General features: G+C 36.3%; 1 protein-coding gene across 1 annotated transcript in view; it reads left to right on the plus strand.

The window, feature by feature from the left end:
* Positions 1-26,590, plus strand: part of LOC119785122 (potassium channel subfamily K member 2-like) — a 58,317-nt gene that overhangs the window by 10,806 nt on the left and 20,921 nt on the right. Inside the window, exons 3-4 of the mRNA XM_038287549.1 lie at positions 16,674-16,791; positions 24,223-24,383. Coding sequence (XP_038143477.1) covers positions 16,674-16,791; positions 24,223-24,383 — 279 coding nt within the window. The remainder of the gene's footprint in view (positions 1-16,673; positions 16,792-24,222; positions 24,384-26,590) is intronic.

The following is a 26,590-nucleotide window of genomic DNA, read 5'->3' on the forward strand; positions in this document are numbered from 1 at the left end:
TTTCCATCAGTCCAACATCAGGACATGGCTGAGACCCACAACATGACGCTGATGGAGGTCCTCCCACCCTACTGTTCATTCCTTAACCCCACTGAGGAAAAAAGATCCTCAGTGGAGTTAAGGAACAAAGTGACTATGGAAATTAAAATGTAATGTAATTTCTACAGCACTGTACAGTTTTCCTTGAGGAGATCGTCCTGTGGCTCCTTTTCTACTTTTTTTGTTCTCTGCATTTCTGTCTGATTCTTTCTGAATCACCAAGGCATGGTCCATGAATAAATTATAGCAAAAGCGTAAATCAGTGTTTCTCAATCCTGGTCTTCAGCGTCACCCTGTCCTGCAGGCTTAGGTATTTCCCTTCTGCCACACACCTGAATTGTATCTCTGGATGATTAACAAGCTTCTGCAGTACTTGATTGTCATCCAATCATTTGAATCAGCTGTTCTGGAGTAGAGGCACATCTAAAACATGCAGAGCAGGGGGTGGTGAGGAGCAGGGTTGAGAAACACTGGCGTAAATGATCCTTTTGTAGTCTCTTCTCATGACTAATCAATTTGACTGTCTTACCTGTACATAGAGAGACTATAACTTATTATTTTGAGTCACTGATATGTTAACAGACAGAATTTTAAGAGCTGAACTAAGGATTTTGAAAGCAAACAAATGCTATTTTTCCTGTTTCTACAAATTGTTTTGAGAAATGCGCTTACTGTTTTGTAAATGCCAACAATGACTTGAGAAATGCACCAAAAGTGACTGAGAAAAACTAACCTAGCATAAATTGTCTCAGCTGTATCAATTTGTTTGCCTGTATGAAAAGTGTTCACATTTACAGCTTTGTTTCTGCTAGCTTGCAGGAAATGTAACTTACATAAATGGTTGAAGACAACCTATTGGCCTTCATGAGACTCAGATAAATGGTGAGTATCTATTTCATAAATTGCCTAAAACAGTTATATTTGTTTTTATTTGTTTTTTGTTTGTGTATTTTGTCTGGTTGCAGACCAGAGGATCACACCTGTTGACAACAAACAAAGGTTTAACTACTGAATTTTCAGTCAGAAATGATCGCACCACCTGGTTGAAGTACCTGTGTCCATATGCAAGTCAACAAAGGTGAAACAAACATTTAAGCGAATAAGATGTTCATGTAGTGCATCTTTCTAACTTTTTCTTTTTGTTTTCCAGCAGAGAGGAAACACCCGATTGACAACATGCGAGTCTCAATTTCAACCTGTGACTGGGAAGACTACAACCATCCTGAGCAACGTCTGATCTCAGCGACTTGTGACTCTCAACCCAGAACAAGAATCCTTTTATCACCATTTTGTCTTCTACAATATGTTATCTCTTATGTGGACACATACTGTTTGTTACTACTGTTTGATACAGATTACTCGTAATCTGTATTTTTGTTTAATTAGAAATTATTTTCTTTATAACTTTCTGTATAGAAATGCTTGACAAGTTACACTTCCTTGTGTGTTGTACTATAATTTGTATGGTAAAATTCTGGTAGGAACAGAGACCAGTAATTTACCATAAGTTTTTTTGGGGGGGGAGGGTTTACAATAAAATGTCAATATATCATCCAGTCTGGATGTGTTTTTCACTCATGGAGATATTATGCCTCAGTCAGCATGACCGTATTTACTACGGCAAAACCACATTTTATTTTTTTTTAAATATTTTAGGAAGTACGGTATTTTACCGTATTTTAAAAATACGGTAGAATCCTGCATTTACAAAATACGGTAATAAACTGGCAGCTGTGGTTGCCAGAATTTTACCGTATATTAAAAATACGGTAAAATCCTGCATTTAGCAAATACGGTAAAAAACTGGCAGCTGTGGTTGCCAGAATTTTACCGTATTTTAAAAATACGGTAAAATCCTGCATTTAGCAAATACGGTAAAAAACTGGCAGCTGTGGTTGCCAGAATTTTACCGTATTTTAAAAATATGGTAAAATCCTGCATTTAGCAAATACGGTAAAAAACTGGCAGCTGTGGTTGCCAGAATTTTACCGTATTTTAAAAATACGGTAAAATCCTGCATTTAGCAAATACGGTAAAAAACTGGCAGCTGTGGTTGCCAGAATTTTACCGTATTTTAAAAATACGGTAAAATCCTGCATTTAGCAAATACGGTAAAAAACTGGCAGCTGTGGTTGCCAGAATTTTACCGTATATTAAAAATACGGTAAAATCCTGCATTTAGCAAATACGGTAAAAAACTGGCAGCTGTGGTTGCCAGAATTTTACCGTATTTTAGAAATACGGTAAAATCCTGCATTTAGCAAATACGGTAAAAAACTGGCAGCTGTGGTTGCCAGAATTTTACCGTATATTAAAAATACGGTAAAATCCTGCATTTAGCAAATACGGTAAAAAACTGGCAGCTGTGGTTGCCAGAATTTTACCGTATTTTAGAAATACGGTAAAAAACTGGCAGCTTTGGTTGCCAGAATTTTACCGTATTTTAGAAATACGGTAAAAAACTGGCAGTTTTGGTTGCCAGAATTTTACCGTATAAAGACGGTAAACTTCTGGCAACTCAGCTGCCAGTTTTTTACCGTAAAATGAGGCCGTTTTTTTTTACAGTGTAGAACCATAATTACCACAGCTTGAGGCCTGTCTTGAAATGAATCACCTTGCACACTAAGACTCTCAGAGACGGCTTTTTCTCCTAGTTTGCTTAGTTTGCATTTGAACGTGGTTTGGATTATTTGTAAAGAATTTCCTGTTTTCAAATTTCCAACAGTTGGTAAGTAGTGGAAGTGCTTAGTGTTAATAAATCTAATCAATTAATCTACTGTTTAAAGTAATGTGTTTTTTTGTGTGTGTGTTTTTTTAACTTACCTAAAATTCGGTGGACTGTTGCCTAGCAGGGAGAAGGTCCTGGTTTTAATTTCAAGCTTAGGGTCTTTAAGCATGGAAAAATGGACTGGAGCCTCTATATTGTCTGTTTGGAAATGGTTATATGGCAATGTTTGCAAGGTATACACACCTTATTCCCATAGAGTGCTGGAGATTGGCACCAGCCCCTGTGACACTCACATATAGGCAGCAGAAGATTGAGGAATGAATGGATGGATGTTTTTGGTTATTGACTTAAAGCTACAGTGTGTAATAATTACAGGCATATAAAGTCAGAAATTTAATATATTATACATAACTATGTTATTTATCATCACCTATGAGCTCAGCCTTTTAACCATAATATTTGCGTTGCCTTAGAATTCGTTATTTATAATTACATAGGAGCGGGTCTCGCAGCCATGGAGGCAGACATCTTTGCGCTACGGCAGCGCAGAGGCAACAAACTAGCGATTGCGAGATCTCCCATGACGCTCGAAAATAACTACGGCAAGTTGAGAGAGATGAACTGAGACGGTACTGAACAGTAGATGGCAGTATTATGCCTGAGAAGCGTTTAGTCTGCCTGAAACCAAAGAAGAAGAAGAAGCAGGTATACTGCGCCTCGGTAACAAGAAAGGTAAACAAGGCGGCAGGCGTGAGTGACTTTGCAAACTGTTTGGCACTGTGTGGCCAAACATCAGACGAATGGAGGATCATGCCTACTCTGTATCACAACGAAAAGCGGCGGACACCGAACCCCCGTCATCTAAGAAACTGAAACACGACAAGAATAAACGCAAGAGTGACAAGAAACGACAAAAAACACGGATCAACATTGGCACGGCATTTACACGATGGAAGTCACTGATGGAGGAAAAAGGTTTTCAAAGTGACGCTCAAGTTGCCAGTTTTCTCTTGGACAGGTAATTAATCCTACACACACAATTGTCTAATATCACTGCAGTTTTTGGAGTACAGGATGTCAGACCTGTCTAAAACAATAACATGCTGCTTGATGATGCTGTTACTCTCCAGTATACTTATTCAGCAACGTCCCTGACGTTTCACAGGTAATGATTCAGTAATTTTCTGTAAAATAATTTTCTGGATATATACCTCGGTTACTTCTCTCCAGCTCCTTTGGAGATCTTCAAGCCTTTCCTCCTCTGCTCTCACCCCGCTGGCTCCCCTCTCTCGCCTGGCCCCAGCTGCACGCTCACCCCGGCCTCTCTGCCCTCTTCCTTTCCCTCTTCCTTGCCTTGTAACCCCCGTGCCACAAACAAGACTTGGACTCTGTAAACGGGGAATATATATTCTTCCAGCGAACACAATCTCGCTGTTAAACTAATGACTACAATTACTTCGTCTGTTTATATCACCATGCAAAGCAGCTCACCAAAACGTCACAACGACGTAGAAAAAATAACGGGTATATTTATTATCTTAAGTCTACATGAAATCTATACCCTAAACAGACTAATGAAATACTATCTGTAAAATTATCTATGTAAACAAACCTCATCACTTGAGAAGGTAGGTGATGCGGACGTCGTGGAAGACATTTTGTCCTGTAACGCTCGCCGTACTGTTGGGAGGGAGAAGCGGTGGGGGGGAGACGTTCATGTTGCTGCAGTCTGCAGTCTGACCGCTAGATGTCGCTGAAAATTACACACTGTAGCTTTAAAAAGACATAAAGAATGACACATGCAGAGAAAAGTGGGGCATGTTCATGAAGTGGCCCATGCTTGGCTCTATCATCCAATGATTTTTAATGTGTTTCTTGCACTATTGGAAATTATTTTTAGGCTGTTTTGCTGCACATGATTCATTTTCATAAATACCTGCGCATTCTGGGCCACTAAAGCCTGTAGACTTAAAAGTGGTGACTGAACTGGTTTGATTTTCTGTTTGAAAATAGCTCAAAAGGCAATGATTTCAGGCCATATAAATGTTTAAATAATTTGCTGATTGTGTTAAACAGGCAGCCAGGCATCTAGTTTTTATAAGATAGACCAATTTGATAAAACAAAATAAACTCATATTAAGACTACATAAAATCTTTAACACTACAAGTCATTATCAATCATTCAGCTCTGATAAGGTCCTGTTTAAAGCTTCTTTTACATTAAAATATGCAGAGTACTAAGTAACAAGACGTAGTTTTCCTGTTGCATATTAAAAGTATTGCAGGGAAGTAAATTATTGTTTTAAACGATAAGAAAGTAAACTGAAAAGAATCATTGTTTCAATATTTATTTAAAGCAGTGAAAAATAACAGAGGAGAAAACTGTCTATTAGCAATGCTCAGTTTATTTCAAATCTTCGCTGCATATGGTCATATATTTAACATAAGGAAAAATATAGCAAAGATCCAAGTGAATGACTTGCGTACAGCACAATTAACTAAGATATTGTTTGATGTACAGTAGCATTAGCACCTAAAGGTGGTCTGTTTGTCTTTAATAAAGACATCTCCATGACATCAAACATTTTGATGGTAAATTTAAACAACACAAACAAAAAAAGACAAACAGTTTTAGAGATATAAGTTTGCTCATATAATTGGTGTAATTTACTCTTTAATTGGCCATTCATATCGGCTAATACTACTCCTACTAATCCTGTCAGGTTTTAACAAAGGACTGGCAGGGATCAAGGGTCCAGAGGCAAAGTGATGGGTCAGAGCCAGAATTGGAACAAAATGTTATTCTGGAACAAAATAACCAGAAGGTCTTAAAAGGTTCCCAAATAAAAGCCAGGAAGTCTGAGTATGGGTAATCAGTCCAATCCAGGGGATTAGCAGGAGACAGAGATCAGGGCACTGAAATAGAGTCAAAGACCAGAAACCAGAAGCTAACTAGAGATGTGTCAGGAGCAAGGCAGAGCAGGGCTATCCAGGAGGCAGGAACAGAGTTGTGATCAGACAGACAGACAAGCAGGAGTAACACTAGACTTACTAACCAGAGACTTTCAAATTATCTGCCAGAAAGCTGTATTTAAAGGCAGCAGAACAGGTGCATGGAATGAGCTGAATGCAACTGCTGCAAACAGAGGTGAAGGTGGAGCTGATTAACTTTAATACAGAAAAGCAGGGAGAAAAAATCAGGACATTTCCTCTTTTTTATCTTACTAATTATTGTTATAATTAGTCTTTATCTTTTCTGACACCTTGAATCTATCAGCATATTACCATCCTACAGCTTAACAACTGTGTTTTCCGCAGGGACCACCTGCTAAAGTGACGTCAGTTCCAAGAGCAAACTGGGCACAATGCCAAGGCAGAACTCATGGGAGTTTTAGTGTAAAATCTAGATATAGTATCAAGCCGCCATTGTGGCTTATGTGGCAGCATTACCTGCCACTGCTGAGACTCAGCCTCTTTTTGCAGTTTGCTGAGGGTTAATATTAAGCCCAGGTAGTTTTAGTTTTTTAGGTATTCTTTTTTACAATTTATTAAAGGCATTACATTTGAACTTGTCAGAGCTGATATAGAGTGAGCCCTCTGGGACTCTTGTTATCATATTGCATTTCTGGAGAATGATTACATGCCTCATGATCCAGAACAGTAAAATGCTGAATAATATTATTTTACGTAAATTGTTTATACTTTACTATACAACGATTTGAAATATAACAAAAAAATGAGAGAAAGATATTTTCTTACTTAGTTCTAACTCAGTGATGTCTGAATAAACTATGACAGCATTGCTTTGAGAAATATTTAAAGTTGAAAAGCTAAAATTTTGCATATTGAACTATAGGACCTTACTTCTTAACTTAAATACAGTTTAGTCGCCATCTGAAAATCTTTAATAAAATCAAAATGTTGTTTTACTCCGTATTGCAAAGCTATAAATGTTTTCTGATTAAAGAAGATGCCATTCCTCCTTCTATCAAAAAGATGATACCTCATCTTTTAAAGACATCTTCATGTATAAAGCAATTTATATTTTTATCCTATTATCAATTGGATGCTTATAATTTGAGCCCTTATTATAAAATGCCAAAATTTGTATAACCTTTATCCTAACAGAATACACACAATTAAGCATATATTAAATCTTTACTGTTTTAATTTCACCAGTTTTTATGTAAAAGTTTACATAAAGTTCATTTGATCGTATAAAGTTCACTGATCTACATTTAATAATAGTAATAAGCTTTTACTACCCTTTTTCATTACAAATACTGTTTTTATTAGTAGTAATCCAGTGACAGCTGTTAAGTACATTAAATTGTTTAAGAATGTTAAAACTTACCTTTGCAGAGATTAATTCATCCCTGAACATTGTGTGCTATACTGAGCCAGTCAAGCCTGTTTAAATGAGGTAACATGTTCTTCTTCAGTGGTTTCTACAAGCTGAGTTTGTATTTAAATGGACTGCTGCTGCTTTCTGTTGTGTGACGATCAATAAACCCAAACAAATGGTCGATATAGACCTGCTGTTAGGGAGAGATGCGTACGTTTGTGCAAAGAAATCTGTTGGCAGTTATAATTTGAAATTTTCAAGATTTTCACCTTAGTGTGGATGAAACAACTAGATTAAAATAGATTCTACGAAAATAGATTAAAATTTTTTAACTAATTGGTAGTCTTGCTGTTATCATTAAAACAAACAAAAAAGTCCTCATAGACTCCACTGGGTGACAGCTTCAGTTTATTTCTTCTCTTTCTGTCTTCTTACTTCTGTTTTTAATTACCAGAAGTTTTCGAGCTAGCTTTTATTTAAATGCATCAAAAGGAGTATTAAACCTTTTCTCAAAGAGTTCATGAGGCTGAACAGGGCTGGAGGTTCTCATCCAAACAGTTAGGACACCATCAATGTATGGAGTGATGGTTGAAGTAAATGAATCCACCAGCAGATCATTGAGCAACAGCAATTTTGCATGGCAGGGCTGGAGGGACACAGATACTGCATTACACAAATAACATTGCACTGTTCATTGGGGAGTGTTGGGGGAGTGTTGGCCTAGTGGAAAGAGCTGTGCATTTCTGCTGTGAGAAGGTTGCAATTAACCCACAGACTGCACTCTGGGTCCCTGAGCAAAACCCCAAGGGGATGGGCTAAATGAAGAAGGAAAATTTCTCCAATTTAAGATTAATAAAATGTAATTATTATTAATATTATTATTATCACATTTAAGAGCCCCTTTAAAACACATCCTTAGTTCTTTCTCTAAATAGCTAACAGCCTCTTCCAGCATCAGTGGCCTAGAACTCAGCTAGCGTTAATAAAGAATACGTTTTGTTATTCCCTCAGTAAGTACCACATAATACTAAGAATAAAATATCTATATTGAAATCCATCTATCTATATATTTTCCATCCATCCATTCATTTTCCGTCATGCTTATCCCAAGCGGGGTCGCAAAGGGTGCTGGTGCCCATCTCTAGCAGTCTACAGGTGAGAGGCGTGGTACACCCTGAACAGTTTTTTTTTTTTTTTATCTTTTTACAAAAAACTTTCTGTCTCTGATTTGCATTGTGAATATGTTTCAACACATTCCAATAATTATTAATTATTGGTTTTAAAAGTTAATTTGTCCTCGTTCTTCAGTATAAACGTCATCAAACATTTCCTCTCTGTACATAGTAGCTTTTTAGTTTAGTTAACTTTAACTAGTTTAGTTGAAAGTTTTTAATTAAAATATGTTTGACCTGGAGATGATTTTTTATATATTTTGAACGGAAGTTGTTGTGAATTTATTGCTCACATGTGCAGAGTACTGTTTGACTGTGTTACAAGCTTGAATCACATTTTTATCTGTTGTGCTAACACACAGCTGGTTGGGCATGTTCACAGAGCAACATATTACAGTCAGAAAGTTATTTAATCAAATATTATATAACATAAATGCATACATTTGCACAACAAGTGGTTTTTATCATGGATGCTTTCCTGAATCATTCTGTTATCAAATTCGGATCTATGGTCATACCTATTCTTGGCAAGAACAGTGACAAGGAATGCACACAAGATTAAAAATTATTGTTTATTTTTTTTATTTCTGTGAGCTGTTTATAGAAACAGTAGAAAAGCATTGAAAGTGTCTTATCAACATTATGACAATCTGCTCATGCTTTGGCTTCCTTTCCCTCCCTTTACTCTTTATTGTCCTCGCTTATTTTTAATCGGTAACAGTTGTGACAGGTCTTCTCCTTAATGGTGTAAATTTTTTTTGCACTGCAACTTGAAATTCTCATCAGGTCTTACCACAACTAGTGTACGTGCAATTTGGAGGTGTGCACACTTTTCCACAGCTTGAAGCTATATTTTAAGGGGAGAACAGTTAACACTAATCCTGTCTTGTTGGAGCCTCGACATTTTTTCTGCATCAGCATTAATTGCATGGATTGTTAGTTTCAGCTCCTTCTCCACGTTGTTGCCGTGAGCTCAGTGCATCAAGACGACTCGCCCAATATGACCTCGTCAAATAAATAGCATCTACATTCTGACCTATTGTGGTGCAGTTAATTAGTATAGTGTTAGGGGATCCTAACAAAACAGAAATTCAGGTAGTGACTAAGGAAACCATGATAAGCGATCACAATGCTACAAGGAAATACAAACAGGAAAATCAAAACAGTCGACAATAGCAACAAACAGTACACACTCAAACATAAAGCTCCACATGACTCACAACCAGGAGGAAATTGAAATGGCAGAATGATTCAAACTTAAAGTGTTTTTATTTCGGCTCTTTCTCTATACTTGTTTCTTTCTTTTTGTAAAGATCTGGTCTTACATTGGGTCTTGAATCCCACTTGATTAATGCCAAACCAGGTGTACAAACACAGCTGGACGTGAGCTGCTTAAAACAGCTGTTCCCCATCAAAAAGAGCACTTTTTTCCAATTAGGTCTGATTAATTATTCATTGTTCACTAAATGGCTTGCAGTTTACTAGGGTTAATTATGTTGTTGTTCATTTTTTATTTGTTGTTCTTAGATCTCATATGAAAAGCCTGCTATGTAAAGCAGCTCACATGTTTTAGGACCCACAGAACAAATATCTTAATCACCTCAGTTAATTACAAGCTCTATATATAGGCCAGGGGAAACTCTGTAATTGCTCCGTTCGAGTCGTGTTTTCTTTTGATATTGTCAGACTAATCGTAAAACAGCTGACACACTTTCGACCGAAGAATATTCTGTCCTTTTGTTGTTTCAGAAGAATGTAACATCCTCGGTCAGCTCTGCCTATCATCTAGTGAGCAGCTCTCTGAGTTAAGCAACCTTTCAAGCAACTATTTTCCCTCTGATGATTTATTGATGCACAGTTTCAACACAGGTGCCATTTATTCAGTCTTTACCTTGTGCCGATACACAACTTTTCAAAAGCTTGTAAGCAGAGGATGAAGGTGAAATGTGCTCTCTAAGGGATTAATTAAAAAGATAAGCTGTATCAAAATCTTTGACAACTGAAAGGTGCAGCTTACTGAAAGCTAAAGAGTTGTTCACATCATTTTGTCTTATTATGGGGGACTTTGTGTGCAAATGTACAGAGCAGGGAAGAAATGATGAGCTCAGCTGGGAGAAGAACAAAGGGGATGGCCGAACTAAGCCTCACTGCTTACATGATGTACGGATGTCATATTTTATTTTAACCTCATTTAACAAAGTTTTTAGGTTTAGAACAACTGAAATATTTCATAACACATATTTTACATTCCCTTATTTAAAAAAATTATGAAAATGTGGAGTTAATGAAATAAGCATTAAAGAGGCAAAGCTGAAATTCCACGTTTTGCAGACGTTCACTTACTTTAGCAACAAGTTCAAATGATGCTGACCATGGAAGGAGAGAAAAAGCCCTGCATTGCGACTGCAAGGGTCTTTTGTTTAGAGGTCTATTGTCATCAACGGTAAGAAAGATATAAATATTTAAGTTATTTTGAAGTATCTTACCTTTTTAGCAAGAGAGCCATTCCCAGGGAAGATCTGAGCTCCGTTATTGGTGAAAGCTGCCTTATTATTCGGTTTGGTCTTATTCCGTCCTGATCAGAGTCCAATTTCATTGCACTAGACACATTTTTTACTTTCATACTCTCATGTGAAGTCCATGATTGAGGAGTTGAGGTGCATTTGTGGCAGCCTTTTTTATGCTAATTTTGTGAGATATAAATTTTGGGTTTTCATGAGCTGTATGCCAAAATCATCCTTATTAAGACAATAAAAGACCTGAAATATTTCAGTTAGTGTGCATTGAATCTAAAATATATGAATGTTCAAGTTTTATCATTACATTATGGAAAATAATGAACTTTATCACAATATGCTAATATTTTGAGAAAGACCTGGATATTGATTTGTTTTTGGTTGCCAGAATCCAAAGAGTATAGACAATAGAAGTGTTATCCCATACCTGCTGCCACTGTCAGACAAAGAAAACCTCTGGCAAAAAAAAAAAAAAAAACAGGGGAGTGGACAGAAACAATCATCAAACATGCTCTAGTATGCAGCACATACTTCATACCAGATAAATTAATGTAAATAAAATATTATCTTTGTTGTTAAGGATTATGGTTTGATTAAGCAACAATACTCTCCCAGCTATGCAACTGACCCAAACCAGCTACATGGCTGTATTCTAGCCTTAGTCCTCTGTTCCATCCATTGAGTTAGTGTATTTGGGTTGAACAATCTGGTTCAATACTACTTTCAATAAATACCCTTTAATGTTACTTACCTTTAGGTAAGTAACATTAGATATTATACATTCAGACCAAATCAGATTTTCTACAGAACTTGCTAGTTACCACTGTTAAGTTACTAAGGGGGTAATCCTTCTGCCTCCAGCTATGCTCCACACACAGAAATGGATCACAATGTTTATCAACTGAAAATGGGTCTATGGTGGCTACTCTAGTCAGCTAACAGGAAACTTGCTGTTGCCTAGGCTATTGAGTCTCTATTGAAATTACAAAATTTACCCCTCAGTTCCCCTAAATGTGTGGCCACACCATATTTTCTGCCAGGTACCTCGTTCCACCAGGGGGTCCGTTTCACAAAGCAGGTCTAACAAACTCAGATTCAAATCCACAACTCTGAACTGATTCTAGCCTAAGATCGGGAATTCTGAGTTTTCGGTTTCACAACGGCTGCTCTGAATTAGTTTAATCAACTCTAAGTAGATCCACTAAGAGTTTAGCATGTGCCTGATAAGTTTGGCAGCAGGTGAAAATGAAGAATAAGAACATTGTTCTAATAGATGGAACCTCATCGTCTCATGAGGTTCTTCAGTTTAATTCTGTCTTCTTTTACACAGTAAATACTAAGTGGCTTTTTGCAGCCGCTTTAGGTGTTATCATCCCAATAAATGGTCATTATTAGTGGTTATCAGTCCCATTAAATGGCTTCAGATTGTGTTAGTAGGCTCAGTAGGTTGTTATCAATGAATCAACCCTAATCTGAACACTTAAGTAATTCCTTTTCCCCCTGCCCAATTAAATTATCTATTTATGTGTGATCTAATAATTATTTCATTACTTCTTCATGTACTGTAAAAATAAATAAATAAAAATTATCCATTTGTCGCTCATATTAAACAAACCAAAAAAAGTAACGATAACTTGCGCAATGTATAATGTGCAATTACTATTTGAGACCCTGTGCGATAACCTGTTTCTCTATATTTGACACCCAGTTCTATATATATAAATATAAATGCCCATCTATATAAATACTCATGTAAACACCATGTGCAATAACCCTGAATAATAATCCTACTATGAAAAAGAAAAACAGTGGACGCACTGTAAATGCTGTATATATCATATGCACCTTTTCTTCCTTTGGCACCTTCTTCTTCTCCTTTAACTATTTAAGCTGATGTAACGAGGACATTTCTCCACTGTGAGATCAATAGAGCCATCAATCAATCAATGAGTTCTAATCCTCTCCCTATAAATATTTAATTCACTGTAATATAATACGATAATTCTTTAATAAGATCTTTAAGAGCAAGAACATCAAACGGACATGCAATGGTTTTTTTTTAAAGCAAATTTTTCTAACGGATATAGTTAATGATTGTTTAACTTTTTTATGCAGAAAACTACAACAACAATCTGACTAAATTAGAAAATAAACCAGTTTGATTGGCTGTAAGGAGAGCATAGAGAGGACGCTCAGAGTTTATTGAAGAAAACCTGCTGCCAACCAAGTTAGCTCTGGGGAGAATGTTACTACAGTGACTGAAACAGGTGGTGCAGTGAATAGCGCACACGACCCATGTACGGAGGCCTTAGTCCCGGACCCTGGCTTGAATCCGACTTGTGGTCCTTTGCAGCATGTCTCTCCCCCACTCTCATATCCCCTTTCCTGTTAGCCTACTGTCGAAAAAAGGAGCCACTAGTGCTGCAAAAACTAAAAAAAAAAGAAGCAGAGGTTGAGCAAACTCTCTTCCTGAAATGGAAAACGCAGAGTTTCCCATATTTTAAAATAACTTGGAGTTATTATTAAAGAAGAGCAGAGGGCCAAAGAACAATAACCAAGAAAAAGGGTTATTTCGCCAGTACCCCTTGTGTGCCTTCACTTTTTGTTTATCCCTTTACCTTGTTTTCTTTGGATCTATAAAATATTTAATCTTTAGTTATTTTATGATTCAGTGCTCATATTCTTTAATGTTGTTGATTACCTGTGTGAACAGAATTTATTAAATCCTTAGTCCAGAAAATTCAATCCTGTCCAAATATGCAGTCTTTAACATGTAAATCCACTTTGGGGTTTTAGGTTGTATGAACTAACTTCCTGCCTGGACAACTCGCTCTGCTCCAGACTGACCTGGGATGGGTAGTGCAAGCAGCAAAAATAGAACATCTGCATATTTTAAAGAAATGGTATGTGAAGGCTAATCTGGGATGTTTCATAAACACACCACAGCGCACAGGTGGAATAGCGCTTACTGACTGGAGTATCTTCGATCCGCTGAGAAAATACTACTACAACATTCAGTGGCATAGAGGGGTTAGATGGAGTGGATCCATCCCACTTCCATAAACTCAGATCTCAATCTAATACACTTCTTAGATGTGGTGGTACAGGAGAAAAACATATGGAGAAAAGCATATTACTGTGGCTTATTAAAAATAGATGAGAAAAAAATCTACTATAAACTCAAAAAGATCTTTCTAAATTTGATCCGATCCTTGATTTGCTTTCTGCTTTTAAGTTCATATTTTATTAGCATAATTTTTTTTCTCCCTGGTAGCAGTTTAATCCTTTGATTATTCTATTACTGTTTGCTGATGGCTAATTTTTACACATTGAATTTTCACTTTCCAATGTTCGACTTTGGATATTAAAAAAAAATATTTTTGTCAAAACCCACAGATTTCTCCACACGAATTACACAATAGATTTCGATACCTTTTTCTTAAAGCTGGATTCTTTTTCCTCAGCTCACTATGTATCTTTACAGTTAATTTGCACTTTCATTCATTAACAGTAGACTTCTACTGTCAGCTTATTATTAGTAAGGTGGACGATCACCCCACTAGATTTTTTTAACTACTTAGCCAGAAAGTGTATTTTTAGTGAATAAGTCTTCCCTGTGATTTATTACTGTACGTACTGTAAGCCACTTTCTTTAATTTACAACCTTTGATTCATTAATTCCACCTTTGATACTCTCTTCAGTCCCCTATGTAGAGGCAGTGACGGAGTGTGAATCAAAGAAAGCTCAGTCTAACTAATGATGATGAATAATAGAAGCTCAGTGTCATTTCAGTGACCCTAAACATTGTGTGTGACCATCATTAATGGAACATCACTGCTCTATTCCAGGAAGTTCACTTAAAATAAATCTAATTAATGGAGATTGTTCCATCTGCTGCTTCATTCTGTTCAAACTTTTAAAATTATTATACTGCACCACCGGAGAATTGGATTTCTTATGCACCCTGAGTTTATAGAAATCTAAAATAGACAGGAAATAAATGAGTTAAAGTTATTTCCTGATTTATTAGCATCAGAGCTGAAGCTTACCTCACATACTTCTCTTAAAGCTTTTCTTCTTTCTGAATCTCAATGATTCTTTAAAGACCATAAGATCCACCTGAGTCGACCTTTTGTCTTACTTGCAGTGCATTGCACTTTGTCAGCCTAAACCAAAGGTCAGCTTTGGAAATGACAAAAGGTAGGACCTGGCCCATCCATGTCTAGAGGAAATTAATCTTTACTTAGCCTGTCTAAGCATATTACATTTTACAAAAGAGTGTTTATAAATAGTTTATAAATAGGGATAAACAACATTCCTGCTTGTTATCAGTGTTTCACAGTAAAATACCTTTACATAAAATATCTACAATGGAATGGAGCTAAGGGATTTTTTCCATTTGCCAGGTGAGAATTTTCTTAACATGCTAAGGTCTGTAATTTTGCCTTAAAATATTGTACAGAGAAAAACACAAACAAAGATTAAAATGGACTGGTAAATTGGCAGAAACTCAAATATCTCTTGTGTTTCTTATCAGAAACCTAATGCTACAACTTCACACTTAATTACACTGAATTATTGAATTATGTTAATAAACAATTGTCACCCAATGCATAGAGGAGTACAGGTAAACTAGCTTGGAAAATTAAATGTGCAGCTGTTGTCGCTAGCATGCCTGTGTTTTTTCAATTAAAAAATGCTATTGATTATTTGTCTCACAAATTTGCAGACCTTAAGTCGTTGATTGTTTGTTTACAAAAAAACACTTTCTTATTCATTGTGTACGGTTTGCCTTTCGCATTACGTTTATAGCATAACTTGCTTATATAAGTTGCTTATATATATATATATATATATATATATATATATATATATATATATATATATATATATATATATACATTCACACTTTTTGTTAAGTATATGATTCCACATGCGTTAATTCATATTTTTGATGCCGTCAGTCTTAAATTTTCATAGTCATCAAAATTAAAAATTTAAAACTAAACTTGGATTTTTCTCTCAAGAACCTGAGTCAGAACATGGACTTTGGTAAATGCTTGTTAAGAACTCCTTTTTAAGTTAAATGGTTTCAGTAAAGGAGGAGTATGAAACGTTACATTAAACGAAGAGATAAGCGATATCAAGATATTTTTAACTTATAATTCCCAACCCAAACCCAAAATTCATATTAAGAAATCTCATTCTTAATTTTTTTTTTAATTCTTTTTAGAGACCAAACCTGGCCACAAGAAACAAAGGCTTACTTATGACTATGAGGTGCAGAATTGCTAAACATGCCTAAAATATTAAAGATTGAAAATCTACAAAAACTAATTCTTAAAACTTGTGCATCCATCTTAATTTACCTTAATCACCAATGCTCACTGTGTTATATACATATACATATTCAGTGTGTCAAATGAACCGAATGAGACAAAACACTGACTTTGTGTGAGAACGCTCTTTGTGTATATTGGTTTCGATTGGAGACAATATGTTGACAAACGCGGCAAAATCTTTTCAAGTGGGAGTGATGCTTGGCTTTGAAAATCCTAAAATACAAACAGGAATTCATCAAAACTAAGAACCTTTATTGAGTTTTACTCCTAGTAGACTTGACAGGTGTTTTGTGCAGAACACAGCAACTTCAAATGCAGTCATTTTCAAAAGGTGACAGATGCTACTCATTGTTTCTTAAATCCTAATTGACTCCATTGGATGTTTACTTCAGCTTTTATTCTTTTACCAGGAGATCCTTTGCAGACTTCTAATCTACGGTGCAGCTCCTCAGTTTATAAAACCATATGGTTCATAAATCCTTATGTGAGGCACCATCTTTATACTTAAACTTTTCTTCTTTCTTTTGCAGCAAGTGGTGTCAGCGGTTCGAGCAGGAGTGAATCCATCAGGAAATTTGTCCAATCAGACGAGCCTGTGGGACCTTAGCTCCTCCTTTTTCTTTGCTGGGACTGTTATCACCACAATCGGTAGGAGGAACGATTTATAAATAGACAGAAAATAACATCTGCTGTTTCGAGAGTCCTGAAAATTAAAAACACACATGTTCTTTATACAGAGTAGAAGCACGGCAGAGTAACAGTGCAATTTCAAGGACCATTTTGGCATGAAATTGCACTTGTGACAAATTACAGTCACATTGGCTACTGCCCAAGATTGCTCGATTGCTGCATGCCAGCAAAAATTGCAATCCCCCCAAAAAAACTAATTTCCGCTACAAGATAGCTCATGATTTTCTCGTTTACTAGTACATCAGACCAAATAGAACCTATTTGTAAGATAAAAAAAAAACAATGTTTTAACATGTTATGAATTACAGAGCTACGGGGATAGCTAACTTTTCTGTTTCTTGTCTAAATGTGGACCAAAGCAGTCATTCATTTGTCCGATTTAGTAGTATTTCCACTAAATAGTGTTTGCAGTTAGCGAGATTTCAAATGTTATCAGGGTCTTTGAAACAGACCTAATATCCCATTTATCCCCAAGAACAGAAGTTAAATGGGCGACTCGCTTTATAATTAAAGCACATTACCCTTTATCTGAAGGCTACAGGCTGAAAAATCCACCATGGTTACCATTTTCTTTTACACCATTTGTCCTCCCTTTGTGTCATCTGCAGCTGTAAGAGCTTACTAATCAGGAAAAAAAGCAAAAGCTCACACATTCACCCCCCTCACAGACTCTTGCACATACGCACACACATTCTGACAGTTCATCTGGCTTTTCCAATCGGACCTTGACAGATCACTGTGTCTGTTCAGTGGGTTGCTGGGCTCTGTTTCACATCTCCAGCACACTGTCAAATCTCAGTCTCTAATAAGGAGATTAAATAACCTCGAGTTTGGCTATTAGCTTGAAATAAGAGTGTGCTCATTGCTCACATGAATTAGAATTAAGTGCAGCCAGAGCATGATTTCTATGCGCAAACAATAAATTCCACATGTTCAGGTCTTTTACCAGAAGCATTTCCAGTTTCTCTGTCTGTTTTCGTTGAGAATTGAAAGATGGTGTGTATAACAACACACACACTCATCTGTTTGGTGTGTGACCGTATTCCAGTCATTGTCTCCTAGATGCTGTTTGATGCAATTATTAATTCACATGCATGTGCATGTGCATCACATGCAAGTTTTTTAAATGCTTATGGATAATAAAGTGTTAAAAACAAAACCAACAAGCCCATCCACATATCTCTCCATTGGCTTGGACAGGCTGTGTTTTTCATAATGTGCTGCAATTTGAAGGAGGAATTTGCCACCTAGTCCTACTGCGCAAGCAGCGCCCCCGATAGCTTTGATCTGGGAAGTCACGGATGTTGAGGAGAAGAAGACTTGCTCGACACTGCGGTTGTTGCTGTCACGAAATATGCATGAGGTCTTGTAGTATACCGTCACATAGTAAACAGCATCACCAACGCAGGGCTGATAAAATGGCCTGTTCGACTTTTTCCGCACTCCCGTGTCGGCTTGGCTTGTACCTGCAGTTACCTGCAGCACCAGTCCAGTCACTGGTGAGTCTAATATCCTAATCCTGCCTCTAGTTTCTTTAAGTAATTGCAATAGATAGACTTTGTATAATTTAGAAAAGTCAAGACTACCTTACAAAGGTATCTGTTCCCCTTTTTTCGTATTTTTTATTACATTACCAACACATACCATGCTGCATTGTATGGTATATTTATTATTGCATGGTATGTTTATTTGGATAATTTATTATAGCTTAACACAAAGTACTTTGTAGTGAGTGAAAATACTGTAGATATTGTAGTTTTTTAAATGTATTTACAAAAAAAAAAAATCTTGGTGTAGTGTTCATGTAGTCTGTGTCACTCGAGGTGGCAAGATTGGGAAAAGAATTGTTTTCATACTCCACCTCAGTCCACCACACTATACATGTCACTGAACACTAATTAAAGCGAATTATTTAAAAGACCTGCCCTTTCCACTTTAAAAAGCATGCACATGCACATGCTTCACTCAATCACTATATAGAGTAGGGACTATATAGTGGGTTTTGAAGCGAACTCAGTTAACTTACCATTTTGAAAGATGATCACAGCTTTCTGCTCCTCGTTGGTCACATAACTCCTCCACCACGCTGTGCCATCTTTGCTATTAGTCACTGCTGTCAGGTAGCGACAGCCTATGGCGACAGTGGGCTGCTGTGACAGCAAATCCCATAATGCCTTGCAAGGAGAGCTCTCTGCGTAAAGCATTCTGGGACATATATCTGCCCCTTCTGAGGCCTTTATTTTCTTTTTATACACTTTGTAGACAGTTTTTTTCTTATGATCTTTGGCCATTTTCAAAGAACCGCAGTGAGAACTATTAGCTTGAGTTGCTGTTTAAAACCATAGCTCCCACACATCTACGCCTAAAAGTGCTCAAAAGTTTGCTAACTGGGGGCGAGCATGTAACCTGACGTTACGTAAACATATCACCAGAATTACTGACAATTATGAGGACCACTTACTTAGATGATCCACCTGGAAATAAAAGATCGTTCTCTATTCCTTTAAGTGCAGGCTGGGTAGAGGAGCAGAGATTACAAGCCGAGCATATAGCAGGCGGAAAGCTTAACATAGAGGAGCAGACAGAAATAAGAGCTCACCGTGTGCACCGGGGCTATTTGGAAATACTGCAAACACCAGAGAAGAGCTACTATGATAATTTATAGAGAAAACACTGCAAGTGAGCAGAAAGGTCACATGATATCACTTACTGTGAACTGAACTGTGTGTCTAGTGTTGTTCAACAGATTTTATCAAACCAAAACAAGCCATACAAATTCAGTCCAATTACAGTACACTGGAAAAAGGATCTAGACATTAGTAGAAATTCCTTAAATTAAGTGTATTTACCCTTAATTTGAGAGGGTAAATGAGATAGTTTGCCAATGGAATGAGTTGTTTTTACAAGTTGTTTTAAAATAAGATAATTAGATAATATCCACTTGAAATAAAACAATGCAGTTGTGTTTTCTTATTTTAAATGAAAATTGTCTTGTTCCATTGGCAAAATGTATATTTAACCTTCTCAATCCAAGAAAAAATGCACTTCTTGTAAGAAAAAATTACTTTTCTAGATTCCAATTTTTTCCAGTGTACAGTAGATACACTCAGATATACTTCAAGTTCTGCCAAGATTTGTTTTTAAAAACAAGCAGCAAGACCCACCAAGACAGCGATGAGAGAAAAAAATTAAAAAGTATTTGAATTACTGCTGGAGCTAGAAAAATGTCTACGTTTCTTTTGATGCATGTAGCAGCCTTCACTCTGGCACTTCTAAATAAATATGTTTATTGTATGCTTATATGGAGAATAATATGACAATAATAATATGATTTAGATATCTAATATGGAACTATAATTAAAAAAAAAGAGCATGGCACCACAGGAATGCCACCATCGACCAATAGTGAAAGGCCAGGGAAGCATTGATCAGAGAAGAGATCAGAAACGTAGATAAAAGAGTCTATTGACTGGACCACTATACAGTAAGTTGTACAATACAGAAATGTAGCGTCTTTTTTGTTGTTGTTGTTGTTGTTGCAGTACCTCACTGCAGACTAGACATACCTCTGTCAAATTGCTTATGGTAGGATAGATTTTACTAAATAAAGGATCCTGATTTGTGGCAAACACTAATAGAGACACCAAAATACCTAAAGTTAAATAACAGGAGTGCTTGCAATTTTTTGACCAGTGGGATAGCATATACAAATCCATTTCACTTTGATTAACTAATTAATCACAGTGTCTCATAAACATCCAATAAAATACATAAAATTATGGTGGATTATGTTGATTTAGAGAGCTTATTTTCTTTCCATAAACTGGGATTTTACTATGATTGTACTCAAAGGAAAGGTAAGATTGTACTGTACTCTGAGACATTTTCACTGCAGTGATATTGGATCCAGAGAAAAGAAGTGCATTGGCTTCAACTCAAAAAACATAGATGTGCTTTGCTTGATGTTTTTGGAAACATTCACCAAAGGCAAATTTGAAAAAAAAAGAAAAAAGTTCTGGTGGCGGTGTATAAAAGCTTTAAAATTGTCTGTAGAAACCTCAAACCCAGGTGGTGTTTTGTGTGTTTTATCTTTACAGCCTGTTAGTGTAAACAGCACATAATTGCTGTGCTGTCTGTGGGCAATCATCATTTTTCCTGATTGTTCCTTTGGCTTCAAGCTGTTATGTAAATAAATCAGACGGAGCTGCCTCTGATGCCAGTGTCATTGTATGCCTGTGCCCAGCAAAAGAAAGATCAGCTTGAAATTTTGATCATTTGTTGAAATTTTAACTTCAATTGACTTTGCAGATAATTTTAATGTAATAACCTTATAAAAAGAAAATTTCCTTTCTTAGTCATCCAGAATGTAAAAGAGGAATTAATTACTTCTCCTGCAAATATTTTCCTCTCTCCTGGGGCTAAATTAGTGTTATATCCTTTATCCTGGAGTGATTACCCTGGGATCCCTTTGTTGAGTCTACAGTATGTGGTTACATTCTGTTTACTTTTTGCACAATCTAGATCAACAAAAACACATTGGAAGTCAGTTTATCTAGCTTGTATGAACAGGGGGCAATCAGTTTCTGGGACAATCAGTTTCTATCTGTTTGTGTCTTGGTATCAGAGTGTTTAGATTTTTGTTTTTGTGTTTATGTTTTGGCATTTCCTTGTTGCTTATTTATTCTTTTAAAAAATCATGTTATAATTTGTCAATTTCTCTGTTTTTTTTTTTTTGCTAGGAAGATAATTCCATCGCCTCATTCCATTATACTTAGTTCCTTACTTAATTCTTGTGTTTTCTCATTTAATTTCCCCATTATGGAACAATAAAGGGATTTTCTATTCTATTCCATATCTCGTTTCTCTAAGATGCCTGTTTTTCTTTTCCGTTTGGTTTTCTTGTTTCTTCATGTCTTTGTTTAGCTCCTTTTGTGTTAATTAGAATGCCCCCTCACTCTCCTTGCTTCCCTTCTTCCTCAGCTGTTACGCATTAGCCTCTGATTTGCTTACCTTCAGAGTAACGTCATTCTCCACTCTTACCTCAATATTTAATCTTACTTGGTGTCACTAATTAAAATAATCTTAGTTAGTGACTTGATCTTAGTTAGCTAGATTCTACTCTGTTAAAAACGATTTAACAACCCTTTACTCTATTGAAGCTCCACGTCCTGTTTTTCTTTGTTAAAGACAAATCTATTTGTTCTCCTTTAACACATTGTTTAGTTATATTCAGGCTCTGCATTTTGGTCCTATACAAACCAAAAGATGACAACAACAACATGTATGAACGTATATTTGTTTGGGATTTTCATCAGTTAAGACTATGGTAAAACATGACAAAAACAGCTTTTAAATGATACAAGTTATTGAAATATGTAATCAAATAGTCCATTACAGAGATCAATTGTATGTTCCAGTATCTACCAAATATTAATGAAGATGTTTAGATAAATGCTGCTCTATTGCAACCCCTGTATCTCTTCATGATTTATGTTAGTTAAAATTATCATTCTCCAAACCAGAGACAGTGCAGCCATCGTATTTAAATTATTAGTTAAATTATGAAATTGTGTATACTGCAGCTTTTTTATTGGCAAAATCTTAAGTGTTGAAGGAGTGCATACAGTAAATGCATAAATAAAGGCAGAGAAGTTCTTAGAAAGCTCTACAATTGAAGGATAACAAAACCTTGAAACTATAAAAATCTAATAAATCTATTGATTGGTGGCTAATATTACACATGACCAGACCTAAACTGTGATTGTTGTAAAACTAGTCAGTCATACCAGGAGCTACCAGGTCACTACAAAACTGACAACAAAACACTTACAATTGCCTATTTTCAGTATCAGGTAGATGTTTAAAAAGAATCACAATAAACAGCACACAGTGAAGAAAACTTGGCTTTAGATGAGGGCAAGTCGGTTTAATAAGGCTGCTGGGAAAAAAAAAAAAAAAAACACTTGAAGAGACACAAGGAAGAACCACAGCAAAATTGCTCTTCTTTTGATAAGTCTGGTATTATCTCAGATGAAAAAAAAAATGAATAAATCTTGATAAGGTAGCCTTGCTCAGTTAGAAGGATGTGCATTTTGTAATGATAACAAGCTTTAGTCCTTACTGAAAAAATAGACTATTTAGGATTATCAAGCACCTATAAAAAAACTCAGTGAAGAATAATGATAGAGAGGTTTTATAAACCTTGGCAATAGTTAAATTAACTGAACAAGTGGAACACTTAATTTTCCTTTTTCCTAAGGAAGATATGCTTACCTTCTATTTGCTATTAAATAAAAAAACAAATAAAATACAGTTATGAATTGATTAGTGTAAACAGAATCTGAAAGTAGATGGTCCCCTATTTAACATTTAGCTAAACATAGACACCAAGAAGTATTATGAATTAAATCTGTCTCCCCTGGAATTAATCATAAAACTAATGAGATGTGATTGACATTTGGTTGTAACTCTGCTCCAGAATTAGACTGGGAAGTCATTACAAGGCTCCCTGCAGCTTACATGTATTAATAAAAAAAACAATAGAATTTAGTTCATTAAGCAGACATTGATCAATGGAAATGACAGAATCTGATGTTGTAATGTTTATTATGTAAGAAAAAACTATCTGAAGCTTCTTCCAAAGGTTTTGTTGTTAAGCTGCAGTCGACAGTGGGTTTGGAGATGAGCAATAAATAGAAAACATTTCTTGTATCAAGTGCTAAAAGTCAGCTGAAAGTTCATTTTCTTTCAGATTCTATTAATTTGTTTTAAAATAGAAGGTCTGAATAATAGATTAGGTTGAGTCTGAGGCCCTTGCATGTTTCCATCTCTCACTGTTGGTATTTCATCAAGCTATTTTTTCCCCCATCTTTCTGAATTCATAACTTGTCTTGATCAAGCCTCGTAGATCGGTTCTGTGGTCTAGCAAGTCAAGTTATATTAAGCTCAAATCAGGATCAGCTTTGATTCTGAAATAGTTTCTTTTTTGCAACACATGTTGATAATGCATTTTGTAACTAGTTTGCAACTGGATGGACTTTAAGATCATACAAGACTCATGTGGAATCAGTTTAAAGAAAGCTCCTGCACATACAAAAAATATTAAAGCCTTATGTTCTACACATAAATTTGTTCTCTTGAAAGAAATAAGAGTACCTTTGCAAATTTCTGAAATTGAGCAAACCCAAAGCAAGGCAGAGAAACCAAATCTGCTTTAATTTAGCTTCATCTTTAAAGATTGCTAGTGTTGAGTTTGTATCTGGAACATCAAATCCTTCCAATAGTAAATACTTATAAGGCAGCAGTAAAGCCTGAAAAACATTATTTTTCTCTTCCAACTTAAATTCGTTTAGTTTTCCTGTTTGTCTGCCTGTATCTTTGTTCTATCAGGGTTTGGAAACATCTCTCCTCACACAGAAGGAGGGCGGATCTTCTGTATCCTTTACGCTCTGCTGGGCATTCCTCTGTTTGGATTCCTGCTGGCTGGCGTTGGGGACCAGTTAGGAACTATTTTTGGGAAGGGCATTGCCAAAGTCGAAAAGATGATCGTGGTGAGTATTAATAGGGATGTTTGCATATGATCGGCATGAAAAAAGGAAAGCACTTAAATCAAACTAGCAACTGGTTGTCTGAGATAATGAGATGAGGAAAAAAAACTTGATTTTATTCAAGCATATGCTATTCCCTGCTGTACCCTCCTACTCTTTGACTAGAAAACCAAACCATATGAGCAGCATGTGGAGAGGAAGGAAGGAAGGAAGGAAGGAAGGAAGGAAGGAAGGAAGGAAGGAAGGAAGGAAGGAAGGAAGGAAGGAAGGAAGGAAGGAAGGAAGGAAGGAAGGAAGGAAGGAAGGAAGGAAGGAAGGAAGGAAGGAAGGAAGGAAGGAAGGAAGGAAGGAAGGAAGGAAGGAAGGAAGGAAGGAAGGAAGGAAGGAAGGATGGATATCTAAAAAGGTGTTGATTTTTCCATAGCCTAGTCTCAGATATCACCATGGATATCAGTGCGACAGATATCTGTTAAGGTTTTACAGTTAAAACCTTGACTAGACAATTAGATTACAAAAACCCCATTAATAAAGATTGGAAAAACAAGTGTTTGTGAATAATTGCAGGTATTTTGGATCTTGGAAAAGGATACAAGGCTGCTGACAAATGCAGCAGGAGTAGAGGACATGCCACTATTCTCAGTGTAGCAGGCAACAAAGTGTGATAAGAACAACTTTGGGATTGTAGATATGTTACTGCTCTTTTATCCCTGAGCTGGAGCTTAGTCTTGCAGTGAAAAATAAAGGCTTTCAATTAGGCCCTATCACTGAAATCTGTGGCCATGGCAAATTAATCTTAGACCCAACTGCAGAATCATTTGACCAGAGACAAAAGGCAGATTTTACTATTTCCAATTAAAGCCTCAGCATGCCAGAGAATGTACCGGTACTAAAAGTGGCTTTTTAAATAAATCAACCGGTGAGAAATAGTTTTCGCTTCAAAAGTACCAAGACATTTTTTGAGCACATTTACGGTTAAGCTTTCTATTGTGCAGTAAAACCAGTGACAGCGGCAATTCTTTAACACCAAGATACTCAACAACAACAGGTTAATTATATTACAGATTGAATAAGCCAATCCCTGTGGGAAAGGTAAGGTTGGAGGGTCATGCAGACAAAAGAAACAGATGGATTACTACATTTTTTATAAGTCTCCTTGGGGGGAAGTGATGCTTATATTTTTCAGCTAATTCTGGCATAGCACATCATCTTTAAACTCTGCTGTATTTCATGTTTTCCCAGTGCAGCAAGGAAGCAATCAGACACTCAATGATCTGAGGTCTGTCTGCTCTTTCTGCTTCGCCTCAGACATACTGTTCTTACGGCTCACATAAACAGTGAAGAAAAGGGCATGATGGTATCGGCACATAACAAGCTGAAAGAAGTCACCTCAAGTGAAAAAGCAGCCCAGACATCAGCTGCATGTAGAATGTTTTTCAATTTCACAGACGCTTTGGCAGAAAAATGAATGCCAGAGTTCACATATAGATCAGGTCTGGCACATCATACAGTTACTATACTGAATCCATTCAGATATCTACTACTATGAAGGCCCCTAAAATAAAGACATCCTGGTCATATGAACTCTGTTTAATGTCATTTCTGATACAGTTAAAAAAATTTCTATAAAATACATAGGTTTCAAAAATGGCAGCTATATACAATCAATCAATCAATATATTTCTTTATTGTCAACTACAATTTACATTGTAATCGAGATTTTAGTTCTAGTACAAACCGTTCATCGGGGAACGATTGACATGCGTGCCGCAGAACGCTGCCTTTCGCGTGTTCTTATGGCTGCCAAGGGCCCCACCGTCAGGCCGTTCCTTATACCGCTGCCTTTAACTCTGACACAATAAAAATTATTTCTGTGCAACAAACTCATCAAATGTCACTGAAAGTAGTCAACCTTTAACTCAAGTATAGATACAACTGGACAACAATGTGGTTGAGTCTTACAAAGCTGGTTAAAAACAATATACCTCATGCTTTTATATCGGATTAAGAACTCGTCAATATATGTGGAACGGTTCTTGAACATTTACTGAGAACAGTCATTGTGTTCTTGATTCTTGCCATGGTTTCTGGAGTTTATTATTTCAGAGTGCTTCACAATAGCTATTTTCACTAGTTGTAGTAATGTGTTTTACGTGTTTTAACATTTGTTAAAAAACAAGGGCAAAATGTGGATTAACTGCACACTTGCAAGA

This window comes from Cyprinodon tularosa, unplaced genomic scaffold, assembly GCF_016077235.1.
Source record: "Cyprinodon tularosa strain WSP-4 unplaced genomic scaffold, ASM1607723v1 ctg24, whole genome shotgun sequence".
In the NCBI taxonomy this organism is placed as follows: domain Eukaryota; kingdom Metazoa; phylum Chordata; class Actinopteri; order Cyprinodontiformes; family Cyprinodontidae; genus Cyprinodon; species Cyprinodon tularosa.